Source organism: Eubalaena glacialis, chromosome 11 (assembly GCF_028564815.1).
Source record: "Eubalaena glacialis isolate mEubGla1 chromosome 11, mEubGla1.1.hap2.+ XY, whole genome shotgun sequence".
Taxonomy (NCBI): Eukaryota; Metazoa; Chordata; class Mammalia; order Artiodactyla; family Balaenidae; genus Eubalaena; species Eubalaena glacialis.
Window position 1 is genome coordinate 113,642,914 of NC_083726.1, and position 18,647 is coordinate 113,661,560.

At 49.1% G+C, this 18,647-nt stretch overlaps 1 protein-coding gene across 4 annotated transcripts in view; it reads left to right on the top strand.

The window, feature by feature from the left end:
• Positions 1-9,771: 9,771 nt before the first annotated feature.
• Positions 9,772-18,647, top strand: part of TSPAN11 (tetraspanin 11) — a 64,310-nt gene continuing 55,434 nt past the window's right edge. The window contains exons 1-3 of one of the 4 annotated variants that reach the window (XR_009702605.1): positions 9,772-9,936; positions 10,205-10,483; positions 12,411-12,557. Coding sequence is in view for 2 of the 4 variants with exons in the window: in XM_061205905.1 (XP_061061888.1) it covers positions 9,921-9,936; positions 10,205-10,483; positions 12,411-12,557 (442 nt within the window). In the remaining 2 variants the exon portion in view is untranslated. Of the gene's footprint in view, positions 9,937-10,204; positions 10,484-12,410; positions 12,558-18,647 lie in introns of those variants that run through there. The other 3 variants (XM_061205905.1, XM_061205907.1, XM_061205908.1) reach the window with 3 other exon arrangements.

Below are 18,647 nucleotides of genomic sequence, written 5' to 3' on the forward strand. Positions count from 1 at the left end.
CCGGTATTAAAGGCGACCAAGTGATAGATAGAGTGGGAGCTATTATAGTCGCTGCGGGACCCAGTTATACCGCGGCAGTGACTGCATTGTAATTATTCTCGAGTTGTTTAATGTGTTTTTAGTATTTTAATGCCTTGCAGTGTGCCACACACACACAAAGGTTGGAAGCCACCAGTCTAGTGGAAAAGAGGTGTAAAGAAAAGAATGCCAGCTCCCTGGCTCAGTTCTTACTGGAGACCTCAGATCAAGAGGACACAACACGTAGTTCTACCCAGAGAGGCCAAGGAGGGCTTTGTAAAGGAGGTGAGCACACAGACAACCTTGAAGACCGAGAAGGAGCTTCCCAAGCAGACCGGGTGGGGAGCGCCTTGTGCAAAGGTGTGAAGAAAGAACAAGTTTGGGGAACGTCCTGCCTGCACGCTGTGACACGGCTGGAGGGGTAAGTATGAGTAAGCGGGGGCAAGAGGGGGGGAGAAGCAGCTCACAGAAGAAAACGAATGATGTTAGCTCTCCCCCCCAGTTCACCTTCCCCACCCCCCAGGAAAGGTAAGATTAGTGTGAAGACACAGGTGATGGCGCTTTCTTTGGGGTCCAGGCGATGCCACAGTCCTGCATCTTTAACTTGAGTGGAAAATGCATAACACCCGCTGAGTAATTTGCAGAAATATCAAGGGCCAGACCCTGCCAAATAGAAGCCTATCTTCAGAATCAGTGACGCAAAATGAAAATGCAGGGAGTGGGGAGCTATTGTTCGAAACATTAAGAATTTCAAGACAGCATCAGCAGAGCATTAAATGAGGGGCGAGCCCTTTCTAAGCGGGGGGCCGTGTGTGACTACCCAGGGTGCGTACCCAGAAAGCCAGCCCTGTAGCCGAGGGAGGCCAAGAGGCCTTATTAGAGCACTTTCATCTTTATTGGAATTGGATTTATTTCTCTGGGTAAGAGAGGAAGATGAGGTGGAGGGGAGAGAGGGGGAGAGAGAGTGTGGAGAGACACTGGGAGGCCAAATCAAGGCAGTCAAAATCCTTTTTTGACTTGGAAGCAACTTAAATGTCCATGGGCAGATGAATGGATAAAGAAGATGTGGTACCTATATACAATGGAATACTACTCAGCCATGAAAAAGAATGAAATAATGCCTTTTGCGCAACATGGATGGACCTAGAGATTATCATAGTAAGTGAAGTATGTCAGGCAGAGAAAGACAAATACCATATAATATCGCTTATATGTGAAATCTAAAATATGACACAAATGAACTTATCTACGAAACAGAAACAGACTCACAGACATAGAGAACAGACTTGTGATTGCCAAGGGGGATGGGGATGGGGGAGGGATGGACTGGGAGTTTGGGATTAGCAGATGCAAACTATCAATATTATTTAGAGACTGGATAAACAGTAAGGTCCTACTGTATAGCACAGGGAACTATATATTCAATATCCTGTGATAAACCATAATGGAATAGAATATGAAAAAGTATACATATATATGTATAACTGAATCACTTTGCTGTACTGCAGAAATTAACGCAACATGGTAAATCAAACTATACTTCAATAAAATAAATTTTTTTAAATAGTCCTTTTTTTAGCTGAACTTTCAAAATTTTGTCCTCAAAGTATCCCTAGAAGCAAGACGGAGCTAGGGTAGAATAACCCTCACAACCACAAAGTCTGTTCGAGAGTTCCTGTGTCAGTGAAAAATGCATGCCTATTTTGCATTCTTCTTAATGATATATCAGTGTTTATTTTACTATGAAAAATCTTATTCGTAAGATAACTGGTTATGAGCCCAATACACCCCAAAAATGACATCTGGCGATGGAATCAAGATGTCAGATAGACTAGTTACCAGCTTCTACATCACTTACGCAAAGTCTCATGACATAACAGAAATGATATTTTTAAAAAGAAATAGACCTATAATGTGGCTGGGAATCAAGGAAGGCTGCTAACTGTAGACTAGAAATATAGAGGATGTTAAAAAAAAAATGATAGGGTTGGACTGATCAAGAATCAAGAAGAAAAGCAAACTGAAAAAAAACCAGAGTAGGATAACCTCCTCGAGGTGAGAATAGTTCCCAAGCTCAGAGGAATCAAATCCAGCAGGGGGAGGAGCCTGGGACCCTCCATCAGGCCTGTCCCCTCCCCGTCCTGGCCACACAGGGAGCAGATGCGATACTCCCCCCAGGGTAAAGCTGTTGGGCACTGCTCTCTAAAGGGGAGTTCTGACTCAATGAATCCTGTGAGCAGGGCCAACAGGCAGAGTAGGACCTCAGGTAACCTGGGCTCCCGAGAGGGAGAGAGATTCCCTCTCATCAGGGCTGCTCCCCACAGAGCCCCCCTGCATAGGCCCCTCCCCACAGTCACTGGGGAGGGCAGAGAATTTGGAATCCCAGAACTGGGATTTCTGTCGGGTTGTAAAAAAGCACTGTGATTAGATATCACTTCCTGCGTAAGAGCTAGTTTTTAGACCTTGTTGTGATCTTCCCGTGGCTAGGTTAACTGATCAATTTAGAAACGTTGCATGAATATTTGAAAAGAATGTAAAATCTTATGTATATACAATGGAATACTACTCAGCCATAAAAAAAGAATGAAATTTTGCCACTGGCAGCAATGTGGATGGACTTGCAGGGCATTATGCTAAGAAAAATAAGTCAGACAGAGAAAGACAAATACTATATGATATCATTTATATGTGGAATCTAAAAAATACAACAAACTAGTGAATACAACACACAAAAAAGGCAGACTCACAGATGTAGAGAACAAACTAGTGGTTACCAGTGGGGAGAGGGAAGGGAGGAGGGGCAACATAGGGGTAGGGGATTAAGAGGGACAGACTATTAGGTACAGAATAAGCTACAGGGAGATATTGCACAACACTGGGAACATAGCCAATATTTTATAATAACTATAAATGGAGTATAACCTTTAAAAATTGTGAATCACTATATTGTACACCTATAACATATTATACATCAACAATACTTCAATTTTAAAATTTTTTAAATAAAAAAAGAATGTAAAATTTCTAAGTCAAAATGCCACCTTTATATATTTATTAGTAACCTATTAATTACTTATTAATTATATTATTCAAATCCTCTTCAGTGCTGTCCAGTAGAAATGCAACGTGAGTCACACATGTTAAAGTTTTTCCAGTATTCATGTTAAAATAAATAAAGAGGACTGGTGAGATTACTTTTAATAGATTTTATTTAACCCGATAGATCTAAAATATGATCTTTTCAACATGTAATCAATATTTGAAAATATTCTCAAGACATCTTACAAGATTTTTTGTACCAAGCCTTAGAAATCCGACATGTGCTTTATACTTACAGCACATCTCAGTTTAAGGGTTCAACATCTTAGTGGTTATTGACTATACTATGTGGCTAAGGACAATGCAAGTAACTAAATCCTTGGTTATTTTTTGTCTACTTGAGCTGTCATTTTTGCTTTATACATTTTGAAACCATGCACAAAGATTTATGAGTGGACAAGAACAAAAAAAACAGAAACCCTCTTCTCAGACCATTAATTCTTTTGGCTTTGAATTCCATTCTATCTTATGTTGATATTGGCACACCTGTTTCCTGGGGTTAGTGTTTCCTTGGTTAATAATCTTTTCCATTCCTTCACTTTGCAACTTTCTGTGTCTTATATTTTTGTATCCCTTTTAAACGACATATAACTGAACTTTGTTTTGTTACCCAATCTGAGAGTTGTAACATTTTAATGGAGACTTTGACCAAATCACATAAATTGTGAGCACTGATACATGTGGACTTACTTTGTCCATATACTTGTACTTTCTATTTACTGGGCTTTCTTGTTTCTTTTCTTTTTTTCATTTCTTACTTTTATTGGATTAATCAGGTTTTAGGTGTTATATGTTTCCTTTTTTTTTCTTTTAACAGTTTACAATTTATATATCCTATTTCTATTCTTTTTTTTTAACCTCTAATTTTTTTTCAGTAGAAGAAAGCGGACAGTTTTATTTCCAATGCTGTGTGACTGTCAGCTAACTACTTTATCTTACCCTTTTTTGTTGTTGTTATCTTTAATTTTAACTAATGTTAAGTTACATAGATATTTTCTCCTTGTGAAAAACAAAAACGTTATAGATTTGGTCAAATTCCTCATTGATTACATCCTCAATCCCAGTCCCCTCTCAAGAAGTAATGACTAGGACTTCCCTGATGGTGCAGTGGTTAAGAATCCTCCTGACAATGCAGGGGACATGGGTTCGAGCCCTGGTCCGAGAAGATCCCACATGCCATAGAGCAACTCAGCACGTGCACCACAACTACTGAGCCTGTGCTCTAGAGGCCGTGAGCCACAACTACTGAGCCCACATGCCTAGAGCCCATGCTCCACAACAAGAGAAACCACCACAAGGAGAAGCCCACGCACCACAATGAAGAGTAGTCCCCGTTCACCGCAACTAGAGAAAGCCCGCGTGCAGCAATGAAGACCCAATGCGGCCATAAATAAATAAATTTAATTTTAAAAAAAATAAAAGTAATTACTATACTTATACTAAGTTTAAAAGATATTCTTCCAACTTTTTCCATGCATTATATTATATATACATATATATATCCACAAAAATTGGTGTTTTCTGCGATTCCATTTCTAGAAATTTATCATGGAGAAATAACTGAACAAGTAGGCCAAACTATATGTGAAAAAATGCTTCATAACCACACTGTGAATTTTTTAAATTAAAAACATTCTAAATATCCACCAATAGAAGATTGGTGAATAATATAACATATATAGATGTTAAATTTTGGAAATATTAAAAACCTTTTCCCAAAAGATAAATCTTAAATAACATAAATGCTCCAAGAATATTTGCCATGTTTATGCAAAGGCTTCCCCTCCTCCCTGGCATATGACCTTTGACCCTGGGAGAGCCTAGGCCCCAGTTATAAAAGCAAGCTCCAGAGCACTTCCAAAATAAGAGGAGAGAGGATTAGCATCGTGTGCCATGCATACTAAAAACTTCCAGCTATAAAGAGTCAGTGTCACTTTGCATGTCGCTGGTACATTTGTTCAGCTGTCTGTCCTTATGTTTTATGGACCCTAGGTGTGTTTTTCTATGTTTTGCCTTAAATAATATTCTGGGAAAGAAGCAGGCTGTAAAGCCCTTCATGAAGAATGCCAAGAGCGTGGCAAGCAGTCTAAGCAATGCTTTTGACACTGTTAATGAAGATCAATAATTATTTCAAGCACTAATTAGCACAACTAATGTTCGTGGTGTCATTGGAAGTGTGCCTCGCAACAGCTGAAAAACTCCTACTCCTGCTGGGACGTCTCTGTCATGGGAATAATCCCTGAGATTGTGAGGTTTGGTGCCACAATCATTTCATTACCACCTCCTAATAAGCACCAGGAATTGCTGCAAAAAAGGAGTAGCTTGGTCATCAAGCTCCCAGTGAAACACAGGCTGAAGTCAAGCTGATCCAAACTGATCAATATTGAACATCTTGTCATTCCCCAGTCCTTCTGGAAGAGGGAAAGGTGCTGACCAGAGGCTCCTTTTCTCTATTTGTCATATGAAGAAACCGAGACCAGTCCCCACGCTCAGAGGGTAGCAAGAGTCTTAAGATGAGTTTCTCCTCATTTTAAAGATGGGGAGACCGGCTGAGTCACACAAGCCATAGGATGTACACGTGGAGGGCAGTGCCTTCTACCTGGGTGGGTCCACCTGCAGGCATGTGGCTGTTTTTCCTGAGCAGGGAACTCACAGAGTCTATACAAAGCGTTCCCATCGGGGCCGCATCAGGACGACGGCTTAACAAGCAGGAATGTCGGGGAGCAGGAGCAGAGGTTGTCAGCGAAGCTTCATTTCCTTGCAACCCTCCTGGGTACTGACTGCAAATTGTTGTGGAAGACAGGCTTGTACTTAGAGGATAGAGAAACCCAAGTTTTACATTTCCTGACCTGTGATGGTTCACGGTCCAACCTGAACGCTAAGCTGATGCGCTGAACGTCCTGGGGATGGGGATGCCGACTGTGTGTGTATGAGTGTGTGTGTGTGTGTGTGTGTGTGTGTGTGGAGTGTGTGTGTGGAGTGTGTGTGTGGAGTGTGTGTGTAACCATCCACCCAAAAAAAAGGTGTTTTCTGTGACTCCATCTCTAGGAGTGGAGGTAGATACCGTCACCAGGAATCCAGGATATCAGGTCCCGTGCTGGCATGAAGGGCACCCCACGAGATCTACCCTGTACCTCCAAGCAATGGGTGATGGTCAGTTGAGATGTAAGGGAAGAAGTCTAAATGTTATTATTATTTTTTACATTTCTAAAGGAGTCTCTGTGAGTCCCATCCTTCCAGCATCCATGACGCATCTCTCTCCGGTGTAAGGCAGCAAATGGTGCCAGAATACAGGCTGGAGGCAGGAGCAGCCGGTCCCCAGCCAGGGGCAGCAGATGTGCCGCAGGCCTGGATGAGGAGCACAGTCTCCCAATCCCGGACTGAAACTCCTCCTTCACTGTAGCTTCCTGTTGGGGATTTCACCGGCCCCTCCGTTTTTTGTTTGTTTGTTTTTTTCCCCAAATGAAGGACTACTCTTCCCATTTTGCAGATGAAGAACTGAGGCCGAGACCCAGAAGCCAAGCCCAAGCGTTTGTGACTCAGTCAGTGCTCAGAGCTGGGGCGGGGGTGGGGAAACTATGACAATGCAGATCCTGACAACGAGATCTGTCCCCTGAATTATCAGCTCAGCCTTTGGAGGAGCCAGTGTGACCAGGAAACCACGGCCTTCCTCACGAGAGCACGGGAGGAGGATGGGAATGGAATATGTCCAACTCACAGCTCACTTCCCTCTCCTCACCCAGGGGATCCAAGCCAACCCCCAGTTCCTTTCCCACAGGTGCTGGATCCTCACCCGCCATCTTCTCCAAGTGTGAAATAAAATGGAACAGATCAGGATCTTGTTACTGGAGCAGCACTTGGGGCAGAGAGGGGGCAGAAGGTCCATTCTTTCATAGAAGGCGAGGACAACACAAAGACCAAACTCTGGAGGTCTGGGGTTTCACACCCGTGAGGTCTGACGTGGGAACACTGGCCATGCGTGGCTACTGAGCCCTTGCAACGTGGACGTGCAACTGAAGGACTACATTTTTTATTTCAATTAAGTTATTAATTAACCTAAACTTAAATTTTAAAACTGATCACTCGATGTGGTTACTGGAAAGCGTAAGTGTGTATAGAGCAACTTAGGTTTATAAATCTACTTCTTCAATCGTAAATGTTATGAAATCCAAAAGCAGAGCAGGCACTTCCAACGTAGAAGCAGCATCTGAATTCAGATATGCTGTGAGTGTAAAATACGCACCAGAGTCTGAAGACTTAGTAGGAAGAAAATGTAAAACATCTCTTTAATAACTTTTTATATTGATGCATGTTGAAATGATCACATTTTTAGATATATTGTGTTAAATAAGATGTATCATTAGAAGTCATTTCACCTGTTTCTATTTTTACATTTTTTTTAATGCGGCTACTGGGAAATTTAAAATTGCATATCACATTTCCATGGGTTCGCTACTCTCGATGTTAATGTCGCCAGGGATAGTGCTGGAGAGCGGACATCCTGGCTCAGAGGTTCATTTGTCACTGGCCCTCTCATATTGCTAAAGGTCCCTCCGAAGTATTTTGCCCTCTCCTTCCTAACTACAGTTTCAACAACACTAAGTTTCGTGAACACGCACTTCCCTTCATCCTCACCCCACCGACGGCCTCTTCTCCCACTCAGGCCTCCTCCACCCTTCTCTCCTCTACCCCTTAGAAAACCATCTTCTACATCTTCTACCACCCGTTTCTCAGGCTTTTCCTTTAACACCACCTTCTCCGGCACATCTGTGACTTGAAACTGCTTCATCACAGGTTGAGGTCCTCCCCTCCCCAGAGGTCAAGGTCCTTCCCAGAGGTCAAGATCCTCCCCAGAGGTCCAGGTCCTCCCCAGAGGTCTCACAGAGGCTATCACATTCTGTGCTGCTCTGGCCTCTCTCCCACCACAGGCTCAGCCTTCACCCTGAATGCGGTGCCGGGGGTTCATGGCCTCTTCTCTACCCCCAACCCACCTTTTCTTTGCTCAGCCCCCTTTCTCACTGACCCTCTATCTCAGGTTAGATTTCTGGGAAACAGACCACGCACGGAGACGGAGAGCTGGGCGTCTATGGGAGGGACTCTTAGGGACAATGCCTGTAAGAAAGCAAGAGATGAGGGCTTCCCTGGTGGTGCGGTGGTTAAGAATCCGCCTGCCAGTGCAGGGGACATGGGTTCGAGCCCTGGTCCGGGAAGATTCCACATGCTGCGGAACAACTAAGCCCGTGGGCCACAACTACTGAAGCCTGCACGCCTAGAGCCTGTGTTCTGCAACAAGAGAAGTTACCGCAGTGAGAAGCCTGTGCACAGCAACAAAGAGTAGCCCCTGCTCGCCGCAACTAGAGAAAGCCCGCACGCAGCAACGAAGACCCAACGCAGCCAAAAATAAATAAATAAATAAAATAAATTTTTAAAATTCCATTAAAAAAAAAAAAAGAGATGGGACTTCCCTGGTGGTCCAGTGGTAAAGAGTCCACCACCGGACTTACAGTGCAGGGGACGCGGGTTTGATCCCTGGTCTGGGAACTAAGATCCCACATGCCGCGGGCCAGCTGGGCCCTCGCGCCACAACTACTGAGCTCGCATGCCTCAACTAGAGCCCACGTGCCACAACTACAGAGCCCATGTGCCCTGGAGCCTGCGCGCCACAACTACAGAGAGAAAATCCACACATCACAACTAGAGAGAAGCCCACACGTCACAAGGAAAGATCCTGCATGCCTCAACGAAGATCCCGCATGCCGCAACTAAGACCCAACGCAGCCAAAAATAAATTAAATAAATAAATAAATAATCTTAAAACAAAAAAGAAAGTGAGAGAAATGGGACAGCAGAGAGTGAACTTGAACTGGACGCAGTTTCCCCGGAAGCTGATCCCTCAGGAAGCTCCGGAGCTGGGATGGCCCTTCAGAGGCCTCTGGAGCAGAAGTAAATCACCCTATCGGGTCCAGATGCCCCCAAGGAGGGGGGACCTGGCTCATCCTGCCCCCACTGAAGGGACCCTCTCAGAAGCCCCTGAGGAGCTCCTCATCGCCGAGTCTAGCCCCGTTTCCCTGGGCGCCCTCCTCTTCGGCGCCCCTGGAGCTGGGCCCCTACAGGACCTGCCCTCTCCTCCGTGATGTGGCACCCGGCACTGCACAGACCCCAGCCAACCGGGGCAGTTTCTTTCACCCACCCTTTCCCTGCTTAGACCGGGTTCTGCCCTCAGCCCGGCCCGCTCTGCGTGGTCTACGCTCGTTCTTCATCTCAGCTTCTCCGCGCTCCTGTTGGCTCCCTCACCCCCAAGGCCTCCTTCCTGAGACCCTCACCCCAGGCAGCTCTGTAGACCCGCCCCTGCTGCATCTTCCCCAGTCACTCCCCATTTCAGTGCTTCCTCCCCAGGGACTATTGCCGTCACCTCCCTCAGAGGCCCCCATCCCACCTCCCCTCTGCCCCCCTTTCACAGCCCGGGGTGCGGGGAGGATGGCTGTCAGCTCCCCGCCTCCATTGGCTTCCCTGGCCCAGCAGCCTGGTAAATGGGTAACGGCGCTCTCTGTGCTCAAATTTGAAAAGACCACGGTCGGGTAAGCTCAGGCCTTTGCTGCTTTGGGAAGTAACAGTAACCACCAGGCCCCACCGGTTGGATCCAGTTCAGGCAGCTTTGCCCCTGCTCTGGGCCAGGGCGGGACAGATGGGCTGTGTCGACTCTTGCTTTTTTCTCCAGTCCGGGAGGAGACCTTGACTCCCAGAGCCCAGGAAATGGAAAGCTGACGGACGGCCCACAGGACTCTCAGAGGGGCAGGGCTGTGATGGGGTCTTCCTTGTGTACGTGGGTCTGGGGGGAAGCGGGGAGGAAGGGGAGGCTCTTTGTGATCACACGGGCTGGTCCTTAGAGTCCCCGCACACTCCCACGGCCAGCTTCCCCCAGTACCCTGCGGGGTTTCACGCCCCACTAGGGCCGACTTGGGGGACAGGGAGACCTCCGGGAGGCCCGGGTAGGGTGTCTGCAAGCCGCCCAACTTCCATCCATCCATCCATCCATCCATCCACCCACCCATCCACCCATCCACCCATCCACCCCCCCTCCTCGCAGGGACCCCGGGCCACCGCACAGCTGCCCTGACTCGGACTGGATTCGCTTCATGCGCTCCGAACGGGAGAAAGGCCAACCCCAAACAAAGACGGGCGGCCGGCGGGGCGGCGGGAGAAGGAGCCCGGGCATTGGAGGGGCCGGGGGTGGGCGCGCAGGAGGCGGGGCGCGGCCGCAGGAAGTGCAGAGCGAGCGCGGGGCTGAGCGCGGCTGCGGTCCTCGCCCGCTGGCCCTGCAGCCCCGCCCTGGCGCCGGCGGCCCTCGCTGCGGAGCCCGCGACCGGTGAGTGCGGGCGGGGGCGCGGGAGGGGGCCCGGCGGCCGCTCGGGACTCCCGCGGGAGGGGCTGGGAGTTGCGGAGCCGAGCGCGGCCCGGCGGGCCCGGGCAGCCGACTCCCGGGAGGATGGGGGCAGGATGGGGCGAGCACGCACCGCTGGCTGCCGTGTTCCCACCCGTCCTCCCGAGACTGCCCGTCTGCACTTAGTGTCTCGGGAGGGAGCTCGGGACCTCAGTGGGCGTCTGTCCCTCCTCCACACGTCATTCTCTTTGTCCACCCGGACTTCTGGTGGCTCTTATGCACGGGCCCGAGGTGACAGGCCCAGAGCCATCCTAACTAGAATGGGTACAGTCCTTGGTTCCGTGCCCCCGGCAAGGGCTTGCCCAGTGTTGGCAGCTGGCGTGTCTCCTGTGCGGGCACAGGATCGTTCTCGGTGGGTCCGTCTGCCTGGCAGGGTGGTCCACAAGTTTCATGGGCGTATCTGTGCATTTGGGAGAACCCGGCTCTGCAGGCCCTGTCACCTGTGTTTCCTGCCTGTGCCTGCGGCTGGCTGGCTTGGTATGGAAGGACAGGAGGTGTGGAAGGTTCTACGTGTATTGTTTTCACCAGCTGTACGTTCACACACATGACTTGGCTGGAAATATGAAAGGGGCTCAGGAGGGCATCTCAAGCTGGGTCTCAGTAGTTGCCGAGGGTGCGGGGGTGAGTGCTGGCCGTCTCAGCACGTGGGCACCCACTGTGGGGCAGGGTGGCGTGGAGAGAAAAGGGAGCTCCTGGAAAAGCCCCAAGTGCACTCTAGGGCCTAGGGTAGGTGGACGTGTGGGGAGAGACCTGGGTGGTATTCGGCCGGAGCGGGTGGTCTGTGGTTAGCTGTGGGCAGCTGGATTAGAGGTGGAGTTGGAGACCTGGGTTTGAACCAGAACTTGGTGGAGGGTCACCACGGCAGTAGCGTGTTTACTGCGCCTGTCCCCCTGGGACTCAGTTGCTTCGTGTGCAAAATGGGACTAATGACTGCTGTCCTGCCCACCTCGGGAGGTGTCTGGAGGCTCAAGTTAGCTAAGCAAAGTGCTTTGATAGCGGGGAGGCTCCAGGGACAAAGGGTGAAGGCCAGGCCCATGGGCGCGCCGATCGGGCTTTGGGGAATGCCTCGGGGGCCAGGTTTGTGGGCTGCAGCAGGAGCTGTCTTCACGCCGCTCCCTAGAATATTCCAGAGATAGGAGTGTCTGCCCAGCGCCGGGCCTCGATCCCTTGGAGTGTGAGGTATTCGCAGGCCTGCCTGGTGCTGTCCCTTTGGTGTGGATGCTTCCAGAGCACAAGAGGACAACCAGCTTGGCAGGTCTTCAAATCATAGCCTTGGAGCAGCTCAGCTGTGCAGAGACCCTCCTCCGGGTGGGCTGGGACCTTCACACCCACCGGCTGGCTTTTCTCTGCTTGTCACCACCAGAAGCAGTCAGGGCACCTTCCACAGTTCTGGCCAGGGAGATGGCAGAGGAGGGAGCTCTCCATCCCTCGTCACCAGCCTCAGGGTTCCATCTTCTGGTCACAGGGCATCCTCTAAGACCAACGCTGTACCTGCCGAGGAGGGCAGGGAGGGTGTCAAGAGTCCTCACAGCCCCAGACACCGGGATGTGGTTGTGGTTTGTCACCCCTGGATGTCACCTGTCACCAAGGCTTCTTGGCCTGTAGTAGCTGCTTAGTAAAGAGCCCTGGAAACCCAGGTTCAGTGCAGCTCGGCTTCCTACCCGCTGTGTGACCTGGGGAAAGTCCCTTCACCTCTCTGTGTCTGTTTCCTTGTTGGTCAAAATCAGCATCTTTCCAGATTATAGTTCTGGTCTCAGCTCACATTTCACGTCCTCAGAGAGGAAGTGACCCTCTATCCAAAGTGGCCACCTCCCGGCCTCAGTCACATTGCGCTGGTCTGTTTCCTTCCTAGCACCTGCCGTGCCATCTGAACCTCCCTCAGCTGCATCCAGCCACACTGAGAGCTTTGCCGAGGAGGGGCCTCCTGTATCCTGTTACCTGCTGGCTCACCGCACCTGGAACCTAGCAGGTGCTCCGGAGAAGCTGTGTCAGAGAGTGAGTGAGTAAATCAATAAGAGAGATGGATGCGTGTCTTTCACATTGTGCTCCTGGGAGCTTGTGAGGGGGGAGCGGGCCCATAGGCAGGGCCCTGGGCTCTGCACACCCCAGCTCGGGACTGATCTGAGTTACAGGCTGGCTTCCAGGTAGGACTTCCCTTGAAGAAAGGGCCCTCCCATTAAAATAAAACTAGAAAACCATTGCATCCGAAGACAATGGGGCCTTTTCAGCTCCAAGTTGAAATAACGGTACTGGGACGGGGAGTAACGCACACTCAGCCCTCAGGGAGGACCAAAGGCTGTGGTTCAGACACGCAGAGCTGTCATCCCATCAGGCATCACTGCTTGGCCGTGGAATTCATGATATGGTTGCTTTTTTGCAACTGGTTTAATTTCCTGAGCTTTGGGTCAAGATTAACGTGAAGAGGATTCTGCATCAAGGGGTATGCGGGGTTCTGGACCGGGAGGAAACAGTGGACATCACAGAGTGGATAGGACACACGCTGATACTGGAGAGCTGCCTGTGTGGGGTTCCCGTCTGCCATCATCCTCCTTTGGGTGTGTCCCAGGCAAACTGCCCAGATGGACGTGTCTCTCCCCAGTAGTTTGCTCAGCCTGGTTTTTCTCAAGTAGTTGGTAGTGGAGGACGCCCTTCTCTCTGAGTGATTCCTGAGCCCGGAGAGCGAGGTGGATGGCGTGCCACGCTCTGTATTTAAGCAGCCACGGAAACCATCCCTCCTTTGTCGCTTCTTGTAAATTCATTTGTGAATGGCGGGGTGACTCCCCTGTCCGGTGCTGTGCCCAGGTTTGGGGCACAGAATACAGTTCATCACCACCTTTGCTAAACCCCAAGGGCTGGGCATCAGTAGTTCACCCAAGGACGGGGAAGGAGGTTGAGTTGTTTGTGGGGTTGTTGTAGGTGGCTGGTTGAGGAGAGGGACGGGAGAAGTGGACAGAAGGGACCGAGTGCAAGACAGAGCCCTCTGCTAAGTCCTCTGACCATTGACCTTGCTTCTTGTACGCGTCCCTGCTGGGCTGACTCTTGTGCATTCCTGGGTCCAGAAGGTTTAACCTTCCAAGAGGGCACAGGCAGAGGGCAGAGCCAATAGAGGTGGTAGAGGGGGAAGAGGGGTTCGGGGGGGGCGGGGGTCAATATTCTCACGTTCCCTGTATGCCTGCCAGAGCCTTGGTCTTCCAGGCCTGAGAATAATAAAGATCCAGCCCTGACCTCCGAGCATCCAGTTGTGAAGGAGATGAAACTTACTCCCTGGAGGAGAGGAGAGAACAGCTGAGTGCAGACTGCAGCGGGGGCGGGGAGGGGTCTCACCCAGGCCACAGCTGGAGCTCAGAGAAGGATCGGGAAAGTGCCGGGGGGCAGAGAGCCCGGGGCGGTCAGCTGTCCAGCCTAGAATCTGGACTCTGCCTTCTCCTGAGCGCCTTCCGTGACCTTTCCTGCTCTGTAAGCGGAGGAGATGGTCTCTAGGTCATAGCCTGGCTTCAGGTCCCCGAGGTTCCCCCGCCAGGCCAGCCCCGTCCCTTACCTCCTCTGGGTGCCCTTCCAACTGGGCCATTCCCCTCCCCACCTGGCTGCGAGAGGAGCTGCTGTATTCCAGAACTTCTCCCATCCAAGCTCACTGCCCCCCTCCTCGGGGGCTACGCACATGGCCCTTCTTAAAGGCTTAAGGAGCTTTGCTGTCAAATACCACGAATTCAAGACTTGAGGATGTTACAGAGGTTCAGGAAATGTTACAGGAAGTTGCTCCGCTGGGTCCCTGATCTGCTGAGATCACGAGTAGGGTACTCAAACCCTCTCCAATGCTAATGTGTGTTGGCGGGTGGGGGGGGGGGGGCGGGAGGGGAGAGGTAGCCCAAAGTGGTTCTCACCCTTGTCCTGACCTATGGATTCTTCCTCTTGTTTTTAAACACGGACCTCATGTTTTGAAAGTTTTTTATCAGCCAAATTTCAACATAAATGAAAATTTGTTTCTCCATCTGAAAAAATTATTCAAAGCCACAAAACTGATAGGGATTCACTCTCAGTGAATCAGTTTGTGTCAGTTTGCCTGAGGTCTAGAACCTATTGCAAAATTTTAATAAAAAAGCATTACCTATCCTGGTTGCCCATGTAGAGTGGTAGCTGAACTCTGAAGCATTTTTGACAGGTGAAAGCCCAAGTTCCTTGAAATATCGTAAAGAGATTTCCCTCTCAGAAGCCCCTTTACTAGACACGTACGAGGGTTCTGACATTTGGAAAACAATGTCCCATACCCGGGTTTCAGAATGATATTCCTCACCGCTACTGGAGGATGGAAATTGACTTTCTTTTCCTGGCAACCAGCACAGAGCTGGGCGAACAGTAGTTCAGTAAATGTCCACTGGGCGGATATTTCAGAAGCACTCCTCAGCCATGCCTAAGACTGTGCCTCAAGGAGAAATCCCTACCCCCGGGCCCTTAACTCAAAAAGCAGGAAAAAGTGCCTGTAGGTACTAAAATACAAAGCTTTTTCCTTTCTTCCATGGCCTCTTTATTGACTTGTCATGACGTGTTTTTTTTACTTGCTTTTTAATGACATTGTAAGTAAAGAAAAATTAAAATTTTGAATGATTTGCATGAATTTTACATTCGCCTTTATATTGTGCAACGCCTGTTTTAAATGTAAATAGATGAGCATTTAACTCATATGTTGAATCACCAAAATGGCACGATTCCTATTTCACAGCTCGTATGTGCACATGTATTTTGTTCCTACCAGGACAGTAGAAATGGGGCACGAAACTAACTCAGGTGTTTTTGTTTTCACGTCTTGATACACACACGTTCCATCAACACACACCACCTTTGGCCTAGTGGTAAAGGAGGGACAGAAAGGAAAAGGAAAAGGCTGTCTTTCCTTTCCTCCTGTGTCATCATTTTCAGTGTAGGTGGGTGAGTAATGCAGGAGGTAGCAGAAATCGGGAGGCTTTGAATCAAGCTCTGGTTCCAGCAGGGTGCCTGGCCTCCCGGGCTGCTCTGTCGTGGACGTGACTCCTTACCTGTACTCTCTCTGAGGCTTTCTGAACCCTGTGCATCAAGGATGCCCTGGGATTCTGTGCTCCTGAGGCATCAGGAACACCAGGTCAAATGCGGCATCAAAGAAGTGGGTCCATATACTGTGTGTATCTCCCCAGCTCACATTCATGCCCACCGTCCCGTGAGACTTCACTTACAAAACACAAGTTCAAAGATAAATTATTAAGAATTCTGAGATGAAACAGCCGAGCATTAAACCAGGCACAGGGCCCTGTGAGGCTATACTTGTTTCTGACCCAGGAAGCCAGCAAGGACCCTCATGTGGGTCACAGTTCTGGATGGTGGCCCAGTTAGGGCAGAACTAATCCTTTAAACAAGTGGGCTGGTTAAGCGCTCTCGGATCCCTGTTTGTGATTTATATCTTTGGAAAATGCTGGAGGCTGCTGTTTCCTTTCCAGGCCTCCACCCTTCTGCTTTAAATCATTTACATTTTTTAAAAGTCAGCTTAGGTCATTCACTAACAGGTTCTAGGGGTTTTTAAAGGCTCAGAAGAAAAGAACAAAGGAAAGGAGTAGAGGTGGGTGTTGTCCATTTTGTCTGAGGTCTGGAACAGATTGGAAAGCACAAAGCCTCTAGGAGTTCTGAGGCCCGTTTAGAGAAGCTCACCAGCTGCTCGGGGTACGATTCTTTTTATGCCAAAACTGAGCAGATAGGTTGGGACAGAGGAGGGAGTGGCCTAGTGACCAGGGACCCAGTGCTCTCAGGGTTGGAGAGGAGGGGGAGGGGGAGAAGGGGCCACGTGCAGGTGCCACGTGACTCCACATTTTGGAGTGTGTTTTGCACACACAGAGGCTTAGGGAAGCCAGGAATTTTATTCCAGAAGAAAGAAACTCCTCTGTCTGTGGGCAGAGAGGGTGAGACAGGAAGTTAGGACTAGGAGCCCTGGGAGAGAATGAAATATGCAGAAGGCAGTTAGCACTTTCTGACAGCTCTCAGCACGTCGCTGAGGGCTTTTAAGTTGCTGGAAACCGAAAGTTCCAAGCAAGTTCTAGGAAGCAGGTACTGGTACCGTGAGCTGGAGGAGGGTGGAAGGAAGCCCACCCACCCCCCCCCCTTTTTTTTAACGTCTTTTTTGGAGTATAATTGCTTTACAATGGTGTGTTAGTTGCTGCTGTATAACAAAGTGAATCAGCTATACGAATACATATATCCCCATATCTCCTCCCTCTTGCGTCTCCCTCCCACCCTCCCTATCCCACCCCTCTAGGTGGTCACAAAGCACCGAGCTGATCTCCCTGTGCTATGTGGCTGCTTCCCACTAGCTATCTATTTTACATTTGGTAGTGTATATATGTCCATGCCACTCTCTCCCTTCATCCCAGCTTACCCTTCCCCCTCCCCGTGTCCTCAAGTATGTTCTCTACGTCTGCGTCTTTATTCCTGTCCTGCCTCTACCACCGCCCCCCCCCCCCGGCTTTTTAATGTAGAAAGGAAAACTGGGTTAGAAAAAAACAGTGATGATAACAAGTAAAAGATTAGCGGGAGAAACCATGTTTATATCATACCTTTAGTTCCTTTGAATCGATCTGCCTTCTACCTTGGTTTTAATTTACTGTATGATTAATGCTGATTGTGAGTCGCTGTTTCCATCATTAGATTTAATAGTTGCATAACGGGCTGTTCTCCAGGGCTCTGCAAACTGTTTTTGGATGACCTGCAAGCTGAGGATGATTTTTACCTTTTTAAAGGGCTGAAACAAACAAAAAACACAGAAGAACATAGAGCAGAGGCCAGAGGTCTGCAAAGCCTGAAACATTTGAACTGGTCCCGTGCAAAAACAGTTTGCTGGGCCGTAGCCATCAGCCCCAGGCTGTGGTCATGGACAGCTCAGTGCACCCAGGGCTCTGGATGTGGGCACCGTGGCTGGAGGGAAGCTTAGCCTCTGAACCAGGGTCTCTGGGCTGCTCCCCTCTGAGATCCTGACCGAGTTCACCTGGGGTGCAGCCTGGGAATGGGGATTTTTTACATTCCTTGGCGGGAGGGGCAGGGAGGGTGTCCTAGTGCAGCTAAGGTTGAAAAGCACTGCCCTAAGGCAGTAATTCTCAAAGCGAGGTCTGCGACCTGCAATGTCAACATCCCCCAGCTGGTTAGAAATGCAAAATTCTGGACCCCACCTGACCTGCCAACTCAGGAACTCTTGGGGGGGGGGTGGCGGGGAGCAAACTGTGTTTTAACCAGCCCTCCAGGGGATTCTGATGCACCTCAAGTTTGAGACCACTGCTCTTAGGCTTGGCCTTTCAAACCTAAACCTTCCTGTTTGCAGGCGAACATCAGAGATGGTTAGGTGGAGAAGGCAAGACAGGAGGAAGCCAGCAGGAGGGGATAGCGAGGCCTCGAAGGTTCTTTTAAGGCTGGACATAACTGTAGTTGTTATTTTATACACAACCAAGGCCCTGGGAGGTGAAATGGTTGCAGGAAGCAGAACTTGGGACTAGAATAACACTACCACCTACAACAATCATGTTATCCTTAACAAATATCATGAATAGCAATTTTAGCTTTGGGCTCTATTTTTCATTACTACATGTATGTTTGTCTTTTAGTACATTAACTTATAGAAGGTAGCCATTTGGTAAATGCAGGGATTTAAGCTCACTTCTGAGCTATCTTGAAATCATTTAAATAAACATTATACGTGCCTGGGAAGTCGGAAGGCTGTATTGCTGACCATCACCTCATAACTGAGGGTGAATTCTGTTCTCCCAACCACTCCCTCAAGGGAAGACAGATCCCCCCAGGGTACTTCGCTGCAACTGCTGGCCCTCCGACAATGGGGCATTTATAAAAATGTAGCACATGGGGCATTTATAAAAATGTCATAGGGATTAGAACCTACTGATGTCCTGCTATGTGCCAGGCACTGTGTGAGGTTTTAACATACATTATCTCCTACAATCATCACAGTGCTGTTATCCCCGTTTTATAGTAGTGAATATTGAGGCACAGAGAGGTTAAAGACTTTCCCCAAATCCCGCAGCTAACAAACCCGGGGATGTCTGGCCTCAGGATCGGTGGAAGTGGA